We start from the raw sequence: 18,965 nt of genomic DNA, 5'->3' as shown, positions 1-18,965 counted from the left end.
TAGTAAATATTTTAAACACCAAAGGAACCCTTGTGCATGATTCAACCTTTCAGCTCCGCAAGGTCAAAGCTAATTTGCAAGCCATGGAAAAAAAAAAAAAAAAAAAAAAAAAAGGCTTGGCAAAATTTTTAGAGAACTCAAAGAGAGAGAGGGAGAGAGAGAGAGGTCTGACATGACATAGACCTGTGATACTTAGCGAAAGAGTTATTATAGCCATTAAGGCTGGCGGGCTATTGCAGCAGCGTGATGTTGGGCAAACCTGCCAGCACTTCATTAATAAAGGGAATCACAGGCTGCAGGTATGCATTGGACCCTTCTATTATACAATGCAGATGGAAACAGAAATACCACTGGCACTCCTTTATACCAGCTCTACTCTAAGGATCAGTAAGGCTAAGAATTAGAGGCATAGGTTACTGCCAAATTTACATTTCCCATTAAAACTGGCAAGTCGTCAGCATTAAATATTTATTCAATGATTGTTCTCCATGGATGAATAAATGTTTCCATTAACTGTACCTGATTATATTGGCCATTAATACTCACTGTCACCAGGTCAGCAAAGGCATGATTTTAAAATTATCGTTTGCATTTTATACCTTCAAAACAAAGTGTTTTAGTTTTTAATTCTGATCAGTTCAACACCACTTTTCACTAGATTAGGTTGTGTGACTGGAATATAACAGCGTGTCGCTTTAATGACGTCTTCTACCTGGAGGGATACAGAAGCACTGATCAACAACATCTCAGGGTTAAAATGTTCAATTTAATCATATTTAGCTATTGTCTTCATAGAGTGTAAGAAACGAAGACTTGTGTAAAACGTTGTTAGTCATAGTTTTTTTTCCGTAACTATAGATTCAAAATGATCTCAAATTGTTGCTCTGCAGAAGCAGACACTATTAAAGCATTAAAAACCTTTAAAAAAAAAAAAAAAAGAAGAAAAAAACTTCACATTAACCTGCCATAACCTTGCATCAGGAATATCTGGTGCCACAATAGCCACAACTGTTTTTGACATTTTGTTTTTACTCATTGCCTTCAGTGTGTCGATTTTTAACTGTTGGTCTCTTCTTTGGACAGACTGCTGTGGATAAAAGATGACTCAGCCTACTGTGATTTTTGTAAAAAAAAAAAAAAAAAAAGAACTTCTGTTAATGAATAGCAGCAGAGGGAAGGCTTGTGTGAGAAAAAAAAAAAAAAAAAAAAAACTAGAAAAGCACAGAAATGTACACCTGAAAGGGTTCCCCCATAATATGCTAATGTTCTACTTAGAAGCTCCAGTGCTGAAACTACAGTGTGTATTTCCTCTGCACAGGAAGGCATCTTTATTAAAAAGGCAAAACGTCACGGGGCTGGTACAGCTCCACAGTTGTTTGCTTTCATCCAGTCTTTGAAAGGGCCTGGTAATAAATCAAGTAGACACATGAAAACAGATAGTGTAGTATCCTCTGACGGGAGGACGCGGCGAAGAAGTCTGATATTTAGATTCCCTGAAGATACACTGAGAGGCTGAGCTCCTCTTGTGTTTCTGCACTACACAAACAGACATCAGAGAAGAGCCGAGGTGCTGATGAGGAATATCCAACGACGTGCTCCAGCCCGCTATCTGAGAGGGGCTTCAGAGGGATGCGAGGGCAGCGGAGGAGGAGTAAAGAGGAGACACGCAGCTGAAACAAAAGTGCCGCACAAAGCAGAGGGAAGGAGGGAGGCGAGTCAAGACTCCTGACGGACTTTAAAGATGGTAATTTCCAGAAAGCGGCGGGTGATGAGACGAAATGACCCTGAGATGGGCACTCTGGAGCGACGTGAAGCTGAGAGCTAATCGCTGCTACAACTACAAAGACACGGACAGCGTTAATGAACAGGGCAATAACTGATCAGACTCCTGCATTTATTTTCATGTTTATTTTCATCCAAATTTTCATTTTTCAGGACGGATCGAGCAGAGTAGGAAACCTTCAACTCAAGAGTGTCATACACTCCCCACCCTACGATGAACCAAGATCAATATGATATACGAGTCAGTATGTTTCTTTGCATAGTGCAGTGTATAGCTTTAAATTGACATGCCACTCAAAAAAAACCTTTGAGAGGCACGTCAGTCTGCTGTGGCAGACGTGGTGCTTTGTCAGCACTGCAGTGTCTCCGCGCTCAAAGAGACATAATCTCAAGGCAAACTGCAATTCCATCAAACAAAATCATTTCAACTTTTCTACCAAGGCAGTGTTTTCATCTGAGTGTGCTATTAAAGAGAGGGACTGTTAAAACACAAAGACTCTTCAGGTGAGCAACATATCGCCACTTACTCTCAAGTAAATTAAGTTACTATTGATTAAGCAGCACAATTTTTTCAGTCATATTTGTGTAGTGAGCAAAAAAAAAAAAAAAACCAAACAAAATAACAAAAGTTTTAATTGAAAAAAAAAAAAAAAACCTCCTTAGAAGTGCAGTTACTATTGAGCTGAGCAGCTGTACCTTACCAGAGGTTAGCAGTATATTTAGCATCCATCTATTTACAGTCGTGTATCTGGCGTAGCGTGCTGCCAGACCGTCTCTCCACAGCCGTGTGTTTCAGTCTGTCCTGAAGGATCTGAATGCTCTCACCAGCCAGGTGGAATATGTAATCCCTCCAGCACGTTCTGGGCCTGCCCCAGGGGCTCATTCCAGTTGGATGTGCCTGAGTGCTCCCACAGAGAGCCTTCCGGTAGGGATCCTGGTTAGATGCCCAAAACAACTTAACTGACTCCTTTAAATACAGAGCCAGTTCGGTTTGGGATGCTGAAAAGAGCTGGCTCTTTTCAATGCAAACATACAGAACATGAAAAAAAAAAAAAAAAAAAAAAAAAAAAGAAATCATCGGAGCCATTTGAGTAGTGAAAGCTGGTGACTGTGGGGGACGGTGGGTAAGGAGATAGGCTCGTAAATCGAAAGCAGCGGGACAACAGATTCTTCGGGTCACTGAAACAGACATGCTGCACTCAAGCACACAACAACAAGTGACACCTTTTGTGTGGCCCACTCCACAACAATACTGCGTCCAGATTATTGTTGACATCAGACACAACACTCGACGCGACTCTCCGGGACTTGATTATTAATACTAGAAACTCAAACACTAATATAACTCCACAAAGCCTTAAGTTCACCTGTGCTGCCGCACAATTAGAAACACAAACTCCCACGAACCTCATGGTGTTTTTGTTAAAGCGCTGCCCCACTGCCGAACTGCCGGGATCGAATCAGCGTCGTCTCATCTCAGTCTTAAACCCAGCGCCCGTGCATCGCAGGACCTTTCGCTTTTCATTTCAGCCCCCGGTCTTACCATCTTAGAGCCGCCACGCAAACTGCATGAGGCGCACGTCTGAGGAGAGGCTCACGCAACGCTCATCTAGACGTTCTGCATGGAGCCTATTCCTCATGCATGAGGTGTGCAGCTCTCAGGAAAGATTCACGACAGCGACTCGCTTACAGTCTTATTGATATTACACTGGCAACAATTACAGAGCCACACCTTTCACTTCAATTTTAATTCATGTCCGGGGAAAAAAAAGAACGTTTTATTTCAATCATCGTGCCTTTAAATGTTGTTCTGTACCATTATGAGACCATAAATCCACTTATCTCATTTCTAACAAAAGCTTTTTTTTTTTTTTTTTTTTTACTGCTTTAGCCTCAGCTTCAAAGCTACAAGTTCAAACCTGAGAAAAACGCGACTGCTGTTGTGTGTTTTTTGACATTCAGAAAGACAGGGACTGGTTAGTGCAACAGGATGATGACGGAAATTTAATTTACCTTACGCATCAGTGACTTTTAATAGTTACAGTCCAAAGCCATAACTCCATAAGTGAATGTCATTAAGCTCTGCAGGAACAAGACATGCTTGAAAACTGACACAACCTCAACGTTTTATGATCCTCAATATTTTTTTTTTCGACCTCATTATAAATGCATTTCATGGTAAAATGCTGATATAAATTAAAATTCTTACGCCAACAGCATTCATAGTCGCAAGATTCTTTTAAATCACCAAACAGGCCGTCTTAGCAGTGAAAAGTTGTAGTTGTGACTGTGCGAACTCAGAATACGGCGGAATCGACCACACAGCGCGAGTCATGATGAAACGTCCCCAGTGGCCAGACATTTTCAGTCGGACATGACATTTGCTTCTTTGAGGTTTCGGGGGGCACAGAAGTACTGGAGTCTTTGAAATGCCAGGGGGACAGTGGATGGAGTATTTGAACAGCCAGACAAGTTTTTCCCATACAATCACCTGAACTGTCTTTAGAGATTCCAAAAAAAAAAAAAAAAAAAAAAAAGATGAACACTTATAATCATGGACAGTAGGCATCAAAAATTCTCTGAGTTTGTTTACAGTCCTAAAGGTGTAAAATAATATCTTTTTGTTTTTGCACTGAAGATATAAGTATCAGGTAAGAGTTTTGTTTATCTGATATGTTTCCAGGTCTTGGTTTCTGAAACGGCCCGCCGGAGAGAAGAGCACAGGCGCTCCAGGCAGGTGAAGAGCAGAAAGATAAGTAAGGAGGAATGAGAGTCGGAGCGAAGTGGGAACGTACAGCGGCATGCTGAGGGGGCCGTGGAGATGCGTGGGGTGGTACTGTACCTCTGTTGCCAGTGACTGTGGGGTCTGAGGCGTGGGTGCCTAATAGAGCGGTGGAATCTGGAGGGATGGGATGTAGGGGGGGAGTGGTGGATGGAGGCGGGGTGGTGGGGACGTCTGGCGGAGGGGACAGACAGATATATGTACAAACAAAAAATAGCACAATAAAATAAAGTCACATGGGAGAGTTAGACACTTTTTGAAACGCAGCACAAAAGGAAACATCATACAGCAATGAGAAACAAAAGGGATTTGAGACATCATTCAAAGCATAAAGTGTGCGATCACTGAAAACAGACAAACGGGAAAATGTTGCACTAAGAAACAAACACTGTTTTCAAGCATTATGGATTTTTTTTTTTGTCCGGTCTGGTAAGGCTTTCTTACCACATTTTGTGAATTATTATACAAAAGGACTTTACATGTGTTGAACGCTATGTGGGGGCATTTATGGGGAGATTTATGATTAATGAAATGGACCAAAACAGTAAATAAGAAACCAAACATTGCCACAGTGCTCCAACAACGGACAGCTTTATGCTTTAGACACATCATGATCAAACCAATATGCATAGCAGCAAACAGGAAGTACAAATATGATCTCTTCACAGAGAGATATTTACTCTATGTGGTTCTAGTAATGTCAATTTTGTCATCATTATTAAAAAAAAAAAAGAGTGACCTATGATTGGAGTCTGACTTCTTGTTGTGTGATTAGAGTCCATTACTGTATTTGTGCAGTTAAAGTTAAACCAACAATGAGACTGAATGGGAATTTCACTATATTCGGATTTTAGTTTTGTTTTTTTTTTAAACTAATGATTATTTGAAGATGTTCTCAGTCTAGATGGGAGGACTCTGTCTGCAGCAAGAGAACAAAAAAAAAAGAAAAAAGTTGGTTCTACTGATGTTGGCTGCTGTCTCTGAAGACAGAGCGTTCTTTTAACTTCTGACAAGTAAGAAATTTGGACTCCACCAAATGAAAGACATTTGACAAATGAACCGTGCCAATTATCCATGTTTACAGAAGCGAATTTACGCAAAAAGAAGCCAGGCCATCATTACCAGGCTCTGCTTTTTTAACTCCTTGACACAGGACAGCGGCAAAAATGCTTCACGCCGTCACATGTTGGAGCGATAAAAAAAATGGGACGGAAACATTGTGAGACAAAGTTAATGAGGTTACACTACCACCTTGCCTTTTATGTTTATGCCACTCTGCGTTTTACGGCGAGCGGTGAGCTTTTAATTGGCTGCGGTAGTCTTTTCCGGGGCCAAACGTCCTCTGTGTCTCGGTGACATTTCAGCCTTTCGCGTGACTCACTCGCCGGCGAGTCTTCAGGAGAGAGGCGAGGAGCGAAGACGTCTCCTTGTTGGAGGGGAACCATTAAAAAGGTATTTTCCAAGAATTATGGTGGTAATTGTGAAAGGCTAAAAGGTTTGCTAATCACTAATGAAGGGTAGGAACAGACTGGGTGCCATTTGAGGAGAACAAGTAATGAATCTGAATGGGACTCTTTGACCCTCCCATACCCAATCGCCGTTTTTTTCTGTGTCATAGAATTTGTCAGTTTAATAACATCACTGGCCATTATGTGCATTGGTTATTCTTGCTGTGAGCCTCGTCGGGCATTTGAAAGAACCGTTAATGTGCCGGCACACACTGACGCATGTGTGTTAACCTGGAGCCTCAAGGATTAGTCATTTACACAAAGGAAAATTAACTGCCAACTATTTTAATAATTAATCATATTAGTGACTAATCAAGTGATTTATTGCTTTTTAACGACACCACGCAGGACATTGTGACGGTAGCTTTTCACTATTTCAGTTTTTCTTTTTTTAAACTTCAAGTAATTAATCTATTAGAAAAAAAAAATACAATCATAATAAAAGTAACCGAAAGCTAAAACTCCAAAATATACTCCACTGTAGTCATGAAAGGTTTCAACAAAGCAATTACAGAGGCAACAAATTATCAAGGAAAATAATTCCGTGAATCATATCTCAACGCTTCAGATTATAGCAATTTACTGGGCATCAGACGAAGATGCTGCGACCCCGTCTACCTGTGTGAGATTTCTGCTGGTGAACTTCACTTCCCCCTCGCCCATAATAAAGCTTTCATGCAGGGTTTGAACTTGAAGGTGAAACGTATCATAAATATTAGATCGTATCCATAATTAATCACTCCTGATCCTATATTGTGGCTCCGACTGTATGGATGGAGGCTTTAATTAAATATCTCAGCAAGAGGCCCATAAACATTGATATTGCTTTGCTTGAAATGGCTTGTAAAAGATATAAAAGTCGCACGGCACACACAGTAAATGAAGTGACTTTGTATCTTTCATATTACCTTGTCACGGAAGTTAATGTGCACGATATAAAATTTGTAATAAACTGACAGCCTTCCTAATTAGATGTGAATTTTCTGTTGTATAATGTTGGGTTTTCACATTGTCCTTCCTTTGATTTCACCCTTTTGATTTTCACTCAGCAGACATTAGGAAGCGCTGCTCGCTGAAGATCAAGTTGTAAGCCATTTAAAGGCTGTTCATTTGAAATGTGACATTATATTTCTTTGACATTTATGGTCTTAATTTGATTCGGGGATCTTTTAAAGCACTTTCGACTGGTGTAATGAGTTGACTAAAGTCTCTGATTGTCGCAGGAATAGAAAAAAACTGTGGATGATTTCAAAATGTGCACAATGTTTAAGATTATATTTAAAATGTACACTGATGTTTTTTGGTTTAAGATGGGTTTTTTGATGCACTTAGTTATTTCTGCATTGCATGTGAGGAACATGAAGTGGACTCCTTGAATGTAATTTTTATTCATCTCATTCAATGATCGAACTTAAGCATTTATGTTATTGTTTAGAATTGTTTAGAGATTTCGTCCTACCCTCACCGGGGACATTCAGAAACGTATTGCTAGTCACTCTAGCTTGGCCAGAGCAGAACTGAAAACAGCAGGTCTGCCTTCTTCGGTGTGTTTCATGTTATTAATACAAGCACTTCTGATGTATTTAGGCACATTCTTAATTATTTCCAGTCGAGTGATTTGTCTGCTTATTTCGATCATAACAGGCTATCTAAACGTTCTAAGACAGAAGGAAAGGAAGTTTCACTGCCTTGCTCTGTTTCTACAGCATTATTACTTAATGCGAAGAGACAAATGGCAGAGGAGAAGCGGAAGCGAGGAAGAACTATCTGTTTTCCGTGACACTGAGTCCCTTTATTCTCCACCTCCTCTGGCATTACTAGGAATTACTTATCCTTCCCGGTGATATTCCTGACAACACAGCACTAAATTCTGCTTCCTTCACACATTTCCCTCCTGGTGTGGGCCAGTATGTGAGTGTGTTTGTGTGTGTGCAGGATCTGGGACGCAAGTTTATTTAAGGAAAGGCGTTGGTGGCATTTATGTCACCAGAGGCCCTTATTCTCCCTCTGAGAGATGGTGCCTCTAATCACTCTTAGCAGTGATACAGTATGCAGATCAGGACGCATTATAATGCTGCTTTGTGGTGAACAGGTACAGGGTTTATTTCGGTGGGTTTTCCACTGTTTGGGGAGAAAAGAGTCTTTCTATCCTGCTAATTGTCTGTTCAACAGTGAGGATTTCTGTGTTGTGGAATTTCTGGACATCGTCGCGCTGAACTCACCGTAGACGTAGAGGACGTATTCAGCGCTGCTTGTCCCTAGGTGGTTGGTGGCTTCGCAGCGGTAGGTGCCATTGTCTGTCTTGTTGAGTGAAGTAAAGGTGAGTTCCCGCCCTTCTACGATCATCCTGTCCAGGTCGGGAAGTTCACCCCCATCCTTTGTCCACATCACAGGATCCGGCCTGGAAAAGGAGGCGTGACCGAAATCAAGCGTACTCCAGACTCCTGTCTGCGACGTTATATGGAAAACCGAACCCGACTAATGGAGAACTTAAAAGACTTACGAAGGGTTTCCTTTGGACACACACTCCAGCTTTAGGTACTGACCCTCCTGTGGGACTGCCCGGGAGTGGATTATTTCCACTTGTGGAGCATCTAAGATGGACAGAGAGGCCTTGAATTAGGCAGATATTTTTGGAAAACAAACAGAACTGATCAAACTAATATTTCCCTGTTATTGATGGAAATATAAAAGTAACTACTGTTTCCCAAAAAAATATTAACGTGCCTTTGGACAGCATTGAAAGCATGAAAGCGACCAAGGTTATTGGCATGAGTTCCCTCCTCTTTTTTATATGCCGACTCATGGTGTGTGTGTGTGTGTGTGTGTGTGTCTGTGTGTGAGTGTGTATGTGAGATTTATGTGTACACTCACAGTGGACCTCCAGTACTTCAGTTGCCTGCTGCGGTGCCTGTGTGAGTGCCACATGGTCCACTCTGCAGGTGTAGGCCACTCCATCATCATTTCTGCCCACGTGCAGCTGCAGGGAGCTCCGTACTGTAAATGTCTTCCCACTTGCATTCACCTCTTTGGCACCTTTGGAGAGAGATGCATACTGTCACCGATGCAGAACATTTATCTTTCGGGGTGTGACGGCCACACGTATAAGTGATTCCCCCTTTGTTCCACAGATCAGTGAGCCCCTCTTTACGGACACGGCCGGGCTGCACCGGGGTATTCTGTGGACATGCAGGAAATATTCTACAGAGTAGAGGCTATGCAGCAAGACTACAAACACATAAATTAACATTTTGAATTGACACAAATTGATGTGACTGTCAAAAATAAAAAAAAAGAAAGAAAAAAAGTAGGATAACTTGTAAATAATTAAATTAAATCGGTATTGTGAGCAAAAATACTAGAATTTTGATTAAACTGTCTGAAACTGAACAGATTCTAAACATCCTACCAGGTATAAATCAACACAGTGTTGTGCTTAAAACAGCAATTTAACGAAATCTGTCATTTCTTTTTTTTTAATCTGAAACTTGGGAAAATCATTCAGTTTTTGTGACTCCAGTGCCTCGGCTCCAGCTAACCGATGTTTTTTTCCGATCTGATTATTCTGTATCAGCACACAATTTTTTGGCCACTTCAAGGGAAGATTTGCATGAAAATGCAAATGATGAAAACTTAAATAAATCAGCAAAGGTAAAAGAAAAGACAGGTGTGGCCGTGCCTTCCTTTACCCAACACCCAACACATGCTTTATTTCAGAGCAAGTTCCATTTTCCCTGAATACTGGACTTCCCAATAGTTTTCACTTCATAAGATGCTATTATTACTGTTTGTTGAGCTGCATAGGTAATAAAAAATACTGTATTATTTGGTGGCTACGTGCTTTTATTTTCAAATAATTTTCAAGTTCTTTATTTATGTCGTACTTTGCACCTGACTGAATTGTATGCTCAAATTAAATGATACTTCTACCCTTTAATTGTTTGAAAAAATTAAAATCTTACCAGGGAATGACAGATAAAATCACACCTAAAGAACACAGTCTACCTTTAAATCATGAGCATAATAACAATATGACCAACTGTGATCATCACATCAGGATAAAGCGATCAGACTGTCTTCTCTCCCTCTAAATGCTTTGTGTTGTCTGTGTACCTCGGTATATGTTCCCTTATTCTACACGAAACGATTCTGGATGGAGCAATAACAAAACCTATTTGCCTCGCCTCTCAGTTTGGCCTCTTCTGAATTGAACGGGCATAATTATATAGAACTGACCATTTCGGCATATGATTTCTTTCTAAAACCAACGAACATTCTCACTTCATTTCTCCATCTCTCACTGATGCCTCTACTCGACAACTATTTCAAACCTCAGTGGAGAAAAAAAACCAAACATAAACAAAAAAGCATTACTGGTGCCAGTCAGACATTTGGCAGTGCCTTAAATTAACCATGTAGAAAAGTAAAATTATGCACAGTCCTCTTCATATGTACAATTTGTTCTCAGTGTGATCCCAGCAAGCACCTGTCTTGTAATTCTGAGCAGCTGATCCACCGGATCTCTCCATGCTCATCAACACAATGTCTTTGCCAAGGCAGGAGAAAACTTCTCAGACACACGTTTCTTTAATTATCAACCTGATGTCCAGACATTTGGCGGACTCCCTGATCACATCATTCCCCTTTTTGCTTCATTTGCCTCCCTAATGATGTAGGCGTTTGATAAGCCGAAGGTATCTGATTAAAGTGACGTGACCTGCCACTGTGACCGGCGCATTAGTGTCCTTGAAATCTTATTGGCTTGTGATAAATCCTCCTCCCTGAAAACAGGGGCCAAGACGGCCGAGGCGACCTTCTAAATGGAGGGACACAGAGGGGCAGCGCTGGCTCTTCCTACCTGTATGTGACTGTCCTTGAGGTCAGAGAGCCGCATGTGGCATCCAGATAGCCACAATTTAATAGATGTGCAGAATTATAATCCATTAGAACACTGAGTCCTTAGAAAAGCGACGCTGTTTCTCGTTCTTACTTTCTGAAAAATTTTATTTAAAAAAAAAAAAAAAAAGAAATACTGTAGATGATAAAAGTTTATCTTCATTGATCCAGCAGCACCTTGTGACTGCAATATGTCACAAAGACGACACATAAAGTTGGTTTCTGATGTCCGAGTGAGCATCAGCCTGCAAATATGACCTAGATTTATATTCTTCAAAACTCAGAGGTATTAATGTTGGCGGTGCATGATGCAATATAAATCATCGTCACATTCCAGACTACACATTCACACAGAAGCCAGTAATCATGCAGATTTCCCCACCACTAGATTAGCTTTTTCAAACTGGCTCTATGAATCACTTAATCATATAGACGTACCTTTACATGTCACCAGCAATAACTAGCTTGGCCACATCACACCACCAGTCCATGCATATGAAAGCTCTTGTAAATCACATTCACTTTTCCAGGTTTAACTTTGCCTTCGACTGTTTCTTTCTCTGTATTTTATCAGCCATGAAAAATTCATGGCTCTTTGTACAATATTGGTCTCATGCTGACCAGCTCAGTTTGTATCACCTTTAAGAGACTGTATCCTGCACTGCTCTGTGCTCATCTGCTCCACTTTTTAAGCATCCCAGCACAATGTCTCCTCTCCCTCGCCGTCCTGCCAATCAACCTTTCTTCTCTGCCACATTCCCCAACTGAGGCAATGAGCCCGCCTCCTCCAGAGATGAATGAGTGGCAGCTCTGCAGCGTTAGCAACATCCGCTCACACGGCAGGAGAGAGCTAGAAATGGCCATATACGATAAAAATGCAAGGCATGGAAAAGTAGAGGAGGGCTGCAGGAAAATGATGGCTTATATGTAAAATCCATGTCATGCTTTAAGTGTATATTTTTTTAGCTTCATTCATTAGTCATACCAGGTTGGTGAAAGCTGACTCTAACAGCCTTTTTCTGTCCTCATCACTACAACTTGTCCTTCAGTTTCTGTGCGCAGCAAGAGAAAGTTATTCACACAAATGTAAACTGAAAAAAAAAAAACATCCTTTAATTTTGTGTTTAGGTCTGATGATATGTGCTTGCCATTGTCCAGGTTGGAATTAAGTCAAACAAGTTCTAAGAAGTCAATGGAAAATATGATGAAAATACAAAAAAAATACTGAATAGAACATAAAGGCTGAACCTGTGATCAGAAAAACAATCGGTAGTCCTGTGTAGTTTTAATGAAATATTAATGCTCCACTTCATAATTCATGAAGAGAAAAGTGATTTTAGGTTTTGTGCAACAGATGTTGAATGCGCCATTGAAAAATTTACACACATTAAGTCAAGTGGCTACATTTTCCAAACTGGAAACAACTCCCCAAAAGGCTAAATTATACAGTGAAAAGCAGTTTAATCAAATCACCTCATCATGAAAGGCTTATCGTTCACCTCATCTTCCTTATTTCACCTGAAACCTCATTTAAATTTTGTATCAGCACATTTTTTAAAGATAATTCTAAAACAGTTTTTCGATTTTGGAAATTACTGTCTGTCGTCGTGAAGTCTGATTATGCTGATCAAGACCTGAATTTAAGTGCGCCAATCAATGTGACCAACACTCGACGGTGCCCCTGTAGCAAGCAAGCTAATGTTCTGACTGTACTTGAACTGCACTTTTAACTACTTTCTCACTGTCGGCTGCAAAAAAAACATCTGAATTCTTTCTTCAAGTCGGTTTATAATATCAGTGTCTCAAAAGTTCTTGATTATAAATACACTTTGCACTGAAACAACGCCATCACAGCGGCTCCGAAGCTCTTTTCTACTGCGGATAATTTTGCAGGACGATTTAAGTGTCTCCACTACTTCATATTCTTTTCTCATAACATCTTGAATGGACTCTGATTGCCTCAGTGTGATTTGGGATAAGAGTACGACAGAAAGTGACATGCTTGCACAAAGTTTGAGTTCATTACTGTCATTATTTGGTCTCCTAAGATCCACTACAAGAACATAATAACAGTTGTCTAACAGCAAGTAAGACCTCATCGATAAAGTGCGTCAATCTGCATGCACTCAGGGAGAGCACAAAAGTGTGTGTGTGTGCATGCATTTTGGCGAGAGTTGGTTTAATTGGTCTATAAATACAGTGTCTTATCGCATTTTGAAGACAGCTGAAAGGAGCAGCTGACACCGAGTTGCCATTAGGACTTAGACTTGTCAATCAAAAACTCATCTGTCTCAAAACCACACAAACTGCACATGCATGCAGACTTTCTCCGTCGACCCGAACAAGCAACGAGTGCGATAAGATGGCTCAGCTGCTCGCTTGGAAGATATTCTGCTTTCAAGGAGAATAAATTAAATGCGTGTTGCTTTCTTAAGATTTTTAATTGACACATATGATATGTTACCTTACTGTGAATAAAATTTCAAATGTTAAAGCCATAAGATCAATTAAGGATTTACATGAATGTGAATCTGGTTAAAATTTGACACTTTTCATTTTTATTTTTGTCATTTTATTGGTGCAAAAATATACACATTAGATGTTTTACCTAAAATGGTAGGCATAGAAATGCATATGGAGAATGGACACCATGTGGCCACATTCACCTACAGTGCCTCTGCTTCTCAAAAAGCCTGGTAGTGCTTGGCTCTGGCTGCGGCCTGCTGCTCTGTGGGTGGATGCTCAGAGCTCCACATCGCTGGTGTGAGCCAAGACACAACCCCGGAGGATTAGAAATGGAAATGACAGGCGTAAAATGTGAGGATCTGACCCTTTTATGCCATTTCACAGGAGCGAGGGACGACCTAAGAAAAGAAAATGGGAGGGGCGAAGAGGAGAGGCTGAGAGGAGGTCTGCTGGAGTGCTTTTAGGATGGGAGCGTCAACAACCGCAGCGGAGGCTGACTAATCCTGGCAGCAGGGGTCCAAGGGCTGACTCAACAACCCTGAACTCAATCCCATCCCAGATTTAAAACAATTTGCTCAAGCAACAACAGAGGAAAACCATCTGTGGGTGAGGATCAGGAGACGAGGTTAATCAAACTCTACAAAGGCACAAAACGCGTCTTTAATTTTTAAATCTACTCAAATTATGAATGATAAAAAATGTGACGCCAGGTTAGCACCGAATCCACGTGGGTTTCTTTTCCTGTCAGATGAGCTGCTTTCAGCAACAGGTATGAGAAAAGTGGACAATATGCACCAAGCTCCAGCTCCAGCGAGGTGTGAAGACGACACTGTGCCCCCCCCCCCCACCTTACTTTTTCTGGCTACCATGCAGTGCTTGGAGACCTTGCGGCCCGTACGCACCCTCCTCTGTCCTCCCTTACCAGCTTGCTCCTACACTTAACTGACGGGTGGCTACATCCAGGGAGCGCAGGTAAATGTTGGGAGAGTTCCTGTCTGACCCCTATCATCGTGTCCATTCTGACACGAGCCCCCCCCCCCGAGACGTGTCAAATGTGGATTCCTGAGGACAGCGTGCCTCTCTGCAAAAGGAGAGGCGAGTCTGGTCACTCAGTGCCTTGGAATTTAATATCGGACAGCCTCTCCTCCTCCAGGATGTTGTTCTTAATGGGCGCAGACAGTAGGTCTAGTAGTTTGATCTCCTCTTCTGTTGTGCTCGAGTCTGTTAACCTGATCACACTCTTACACCGCCAGAAAGAACGGATAAATTGGGCACCGAACCCCCTTCAACGTGGGCACATCTAATTAAAGTGATGCACGTTTAAAGGAAGATAGGTGATCCATGAGGTCTGCGTGCTCAAAATACATCAGCTCTTCATCATGACTGTCTTATTGCTCAAATGTCAGGCAAAAATAAATCTCAAACGTCCGAACCATTAATATAGAAATCCATTTGAACAGATGTCATTTCACCCATGTGCGTGCGTGCGTGTGAGTGTATGAAGCGTACTGTGTGTTTGTGGTGCACTTGCAGTGAGATAAAGAAGGGTGAATGTGCTTCTTTGTGTGTGCAACCTCAGCATCTTTTATTCATGCCACTCTGACTTGCAGGAGCCATCTTGAAATTACATCTTTAATGGTCATTGATCCACTCCACCCCAGGGAGCTGGATAGTATAAATGTAGTCCCAACACAGACTTTTTAAGCAGTGTGCAAGGCTGTCTAACACTGCCAAGGCTGCTGAAAAATGTATTTTTCTTTTAACTAGAAAACTTCTTTAAATTCCTCAACTTTGGTCTTTTTTTTCCCAGTGTTCATAGTCCCTGGCACCCTCAGCAACCTCAATACCATCCTCTCAGCAATGAGCTTCAGGAGCGTTTTCCTCTTCACTTTCCTCAATAGCTCTTTCTGGGTCCAACCTTAGAATAATGATGCCCATCGCATTCTGTTCTTACTCGCAGTAGTCAAGGACAATCATCCATAAATGGAAAAATAGCTTGCACTTTTTCAAAAGGTTGTTGAATCATTGTTCGGCTCTTCAGCGAGTGGGCAGGCGTGAGTGACGGCAGCAGACAAAACAGTGTAAGGTATGTCTGCAGTTACAGTTCCTTGTCCTTGACTAACAAGTTTGACAACAGAACAGGATGTGACCGCGACTGAATCCAAATCAAATCCCTGCATTTTTTTCCTTAATCCCCCCTGGAATGGAGCGATCGCGTAACATGATGAAGCAATAACCTCCACAGTTTAGGTCAGAGAGTATGATAATGCTAGTCGGAGCGCCAGCATCCCCACCCTTATTTGAAATAAATATTCATTTCATCTCTGTCTTGCTTGGTCTCCACACAACTCCCCCCGGTTCAGTGGTGTGTAAACAACTTGTACATGTGGTGATATTGGAAGGGGTCTCCCCGGGTTATGGTGTGTAACTGAGATAGAAATACATCATTACTGGGTGGGGACTGAGGGGATCTGAGGGACAAAGAGACTGAGAAATAAGAATATTGGATTCTGTTCCACACACACAAGCTTATGTCCTTACATGCAGGCTGTCTGCTCCATCTGTCTGTTTTGCTCACACACAAATACGCGGATCTACGGACGTGCGCACACACACACACACACACACACACACTTAGCATAGGGTGTCTGTTAACTGCATACGATGGGTGATGGACTGCTCCACTGGCTCTGCTGGTAATATAATTTTCTCTATTCCCCCAGATCCCACACCAATATGTCACAATTGTCATTTATTCCCAGCATGGTCGCCCACAATCAGATGGCTTTTCACACTGAGCACACCCCTATCCTGTCAGAATGATGAACACATCAGCTGCACTCGCGCACACCTTTACATGCACACATGCATTGTCTATTAACATGTGTTGCCCTTTATGTTTATTTGTTTGGTTTGTTTTCAAGTGAGGAAGTAAAGCCAAGACCACCGCAGAGCGGCTTTCTGCCGGGATGGCTCAAGTTTCCGTCACTTGACTGCAGCACACACTGATGCATAAACTGCACACACACACATCAAGTCTCTGTTGGTGCAGCTGACCGCTTCCTCAAGATATTCCAGCTTTTTGTTACTACAAAGGCTTCCATCAATCGGTGACTGAAACGATTTGTGATTTGACGTGGGAGAAGTGAACGTGTAAAAGTGTGCGTTGATCCCATTTTTGAGACTTTTTTTCTTGAACTGAACAGATTTAGTCTGATAAAGGCATCACACTAAGCAACGAACTGCTAATTAAAAGCAGACACCTACTTGTCAGGATAGAAAACTTATTATTCAAGGGATCAATGTTTCCCGCACCTTCGAAACCGCGAGGCTTTTCGACTTTTAAAAATACCTTTCTAAGTTTAAATATTCTTTCCTCCTCTTTGCTCTTCCCAGATCAGGCGTGTGAGATTAGCAAAGCTTTTATAAGCAGAGGATGTTCTGAGCAGCTCTGAATGTGACGACACAGATTCAATATCATCCAGACGCTAATTAAAATGAAAGATAAACATGATATCTGCTTAAAAACTGGTTGGAAAACCAACATCGATTCAGCCTTATCTGCTTGCTTACCTGGACCCTGGGAAACCCTAATGCCAGATAACAGGCTGAGCTGTCTGGACTTAACGCTGAGTAAAAAGAGTGTAATGGCAGACACTGGGAGAGCTTTTCCGCGAATTCAGCGAGGGCCGAGCATCACCTCTGATCGAAATTCTTGACGAGTCCGATAGCAGATTTGACAACTATCTTCTAATCTGACATTTGTGTTAAGTCTCGGGGTTTTTTTCCTTTTTCTTCTGCAACACTATTTTCTTTCACAAGCACCAAAACAAAAATGTACTTTCTTCTCTCTGTTCTTCTGTCCATCTATAGATCTTTCCATCTTCCCATCGATCAGTGAACGCTTTCTAAAAGGAGTGGCGAGGCATATGCAGGGCGGAAGTGACAAACATACAGGATTGTACAAAGCCCATATTAAAGAAAGCTGCGTGCCAAGTTGAGGAGAGAATTATAGCATCTGACCTTAATGAGCACTCATATCCTCTGGAGACTACCTTCCCTTCGAGCCACCAAGGATAGCGCTGACTACCTGTTAACTTTCTGTGGTAAATTAAAAGAACATAATGTCCTGGCTGAGGTTTCATTTGCCTTACAGGGAGCTCTTATCAAAGTGGCGGGCCACTGGGAGAGGTAATAATCATCCATAGAGACGCAATCAGCCTGTAAGGAAAAATAATCACTCTGCTAATTAGAGTATATTCTCCTTCTATATGCTTCCTCCACAAAAGAATGAAAAAAAAAAGAAAAAAAAAAAGAATGGCAAGCTATTATGATCTGGAAGAAAACAAGAGACAAAACTATGCAACTTAGCAATGTACACTTAAATAAATAAATAAATAAATATAATGATATTGCTTTACTATTAAGAGGAAATGTATAGACATAGGAAGACTCAACATTTAGTGGTGGAGACATTTTATAAAAACACTGCACCAAAAAACAGAGCTAAAACAGTAAATGCTAAATAGATGACGGGTCCAGTTCATGTTTTCTGTGACAGCAGAAATAAAAGTAATAGCATGTGAAGTTAATATGCAAAAAATAAATCATGCCTGCTGAAGAAAATATTTATAGGTTTATTAATCCTGTGCACGAGCAGGGAAATGAACTGTGTGAAGTGTTCATCTGCTCGCTTTAATCGAAAACGGAGGATGTGCAATACCGTCGGCTTGGTGGTCTCATTACTGGGTTTCAGTGATCTGTCGGATGATACAAAGATTTGCATAGCGTCTTTGCTTTTGCATTGTTTTCTGTCAGCTTGAAAAAAAAAAAAACAACAACATGAAGTTGTGATTTTAGATCCAATTTTGCAGTCATTTAAATTAGGGAAAAAAAGGTGATTTGCATGTTGATATCTGCCTTTCATCTGCTTTGTGGAACAACAGAGAAACCTTTGTAAAAGTTGTGAGCCTGTGCTGATGATCCGTGACAGTCTGTCCCACTGGGTTCTGCATGTTTTTTGATACAAAAACATCCGTTTCTCTCCTCTTAAAAAGAAATGTAATTTCATCATTTCATACCCTAATCTATTTTCTTCTTAGTTTTTCTTCTCTTCCCCCTCTCTCTGTCACCCCACATACACGCAGATGCACACACACTTTCTCGCCACCTCGTTTCCACAAATACAAAGCAGACGGTTCATCAAGTCGAACAGAGCAGGAGGGTGGAAATGAGGTATGGAGTCTAGTCTGTGAGATTTACAGCAGTCCTTTGATAACAGGAGAGGCTAATGTCTCGGTTTCAGGCCACAGGAGTCATGCTGAACCTGCTCTATTAGAAACAACTTAGGAGACATTCACGGCAACGGTTTCATAGAGCTGGTTTCATGAGAAAAGGACTCTGCGCCCCGAAAAAGCATTTTTGCATGCAAATGAGCATTTTTTTTTCTTTTGCTACATTTTTCCCCTGTTTGTTCATTACAGGTTCTGTGTGCGTTTCTAAAATATGATAACCAGTCATTATACGACAAC

At 41.3% G+C, this 18,965-nt stretch overlaps 1 protein-coding gene across 3 annotated transcripts in view; it reads right to left on the bottom strand.

Moving 5' to 3' along the window:
* Positions 1–18,965, bottom strand: part of cadm2a (cell adhesion molecule 2a) — a 191,193-nt gene that overhangs the window by 12,734 nt on the left and 159,494 nt on the right. For 2 of the 3 annotated variants that reach the window (XM_030100776.1, XM_030100778.1), the window contains 4 exons: positions 8,947–9,108; positions 8,576–8,666; positions 8,295–8,473; positions 4,625–4,738 (listed from right to left, as the gene is read on the bottom strand). In XM_030100776.1, coding sequence (XP_029956636.1) covers positions 4,625–4,738; positions 8,295–8,473; positions 8,576–8,666; positions 8,947–9,108 — 546 coding nt within the window. The remainder of the gene's footprint in view (positions 1–4,624; positions 4,739–8,294; positions 8,474–8,575; positions 8,667–8,946; positions 9,109–18,965) is intronic. The other variant, XM_030100777.1, reaches the window with a different exon arrangement.

The sequence above is a fragment of the Salarias fasciatus genome, chromosome 10 (genome assembly GCF_902148845.1).
Source record: "Salarias fasciatus chromosome 10, fSalaFa1.1, whole genome shotgun sequence".
Taxonomy (NCBI): domain Eukaryota; kingdom Metazoa; phylum Chordata; class Actinopteri; order Blenniiformes; family Blenniidae; genus Salarias; species Salarias fasciatus.
The sequence above is the reverse complement of the archived record's forward strand: the minus strand, read 5'-3'. Positions and strand labels throughout refer to the sequence as shown.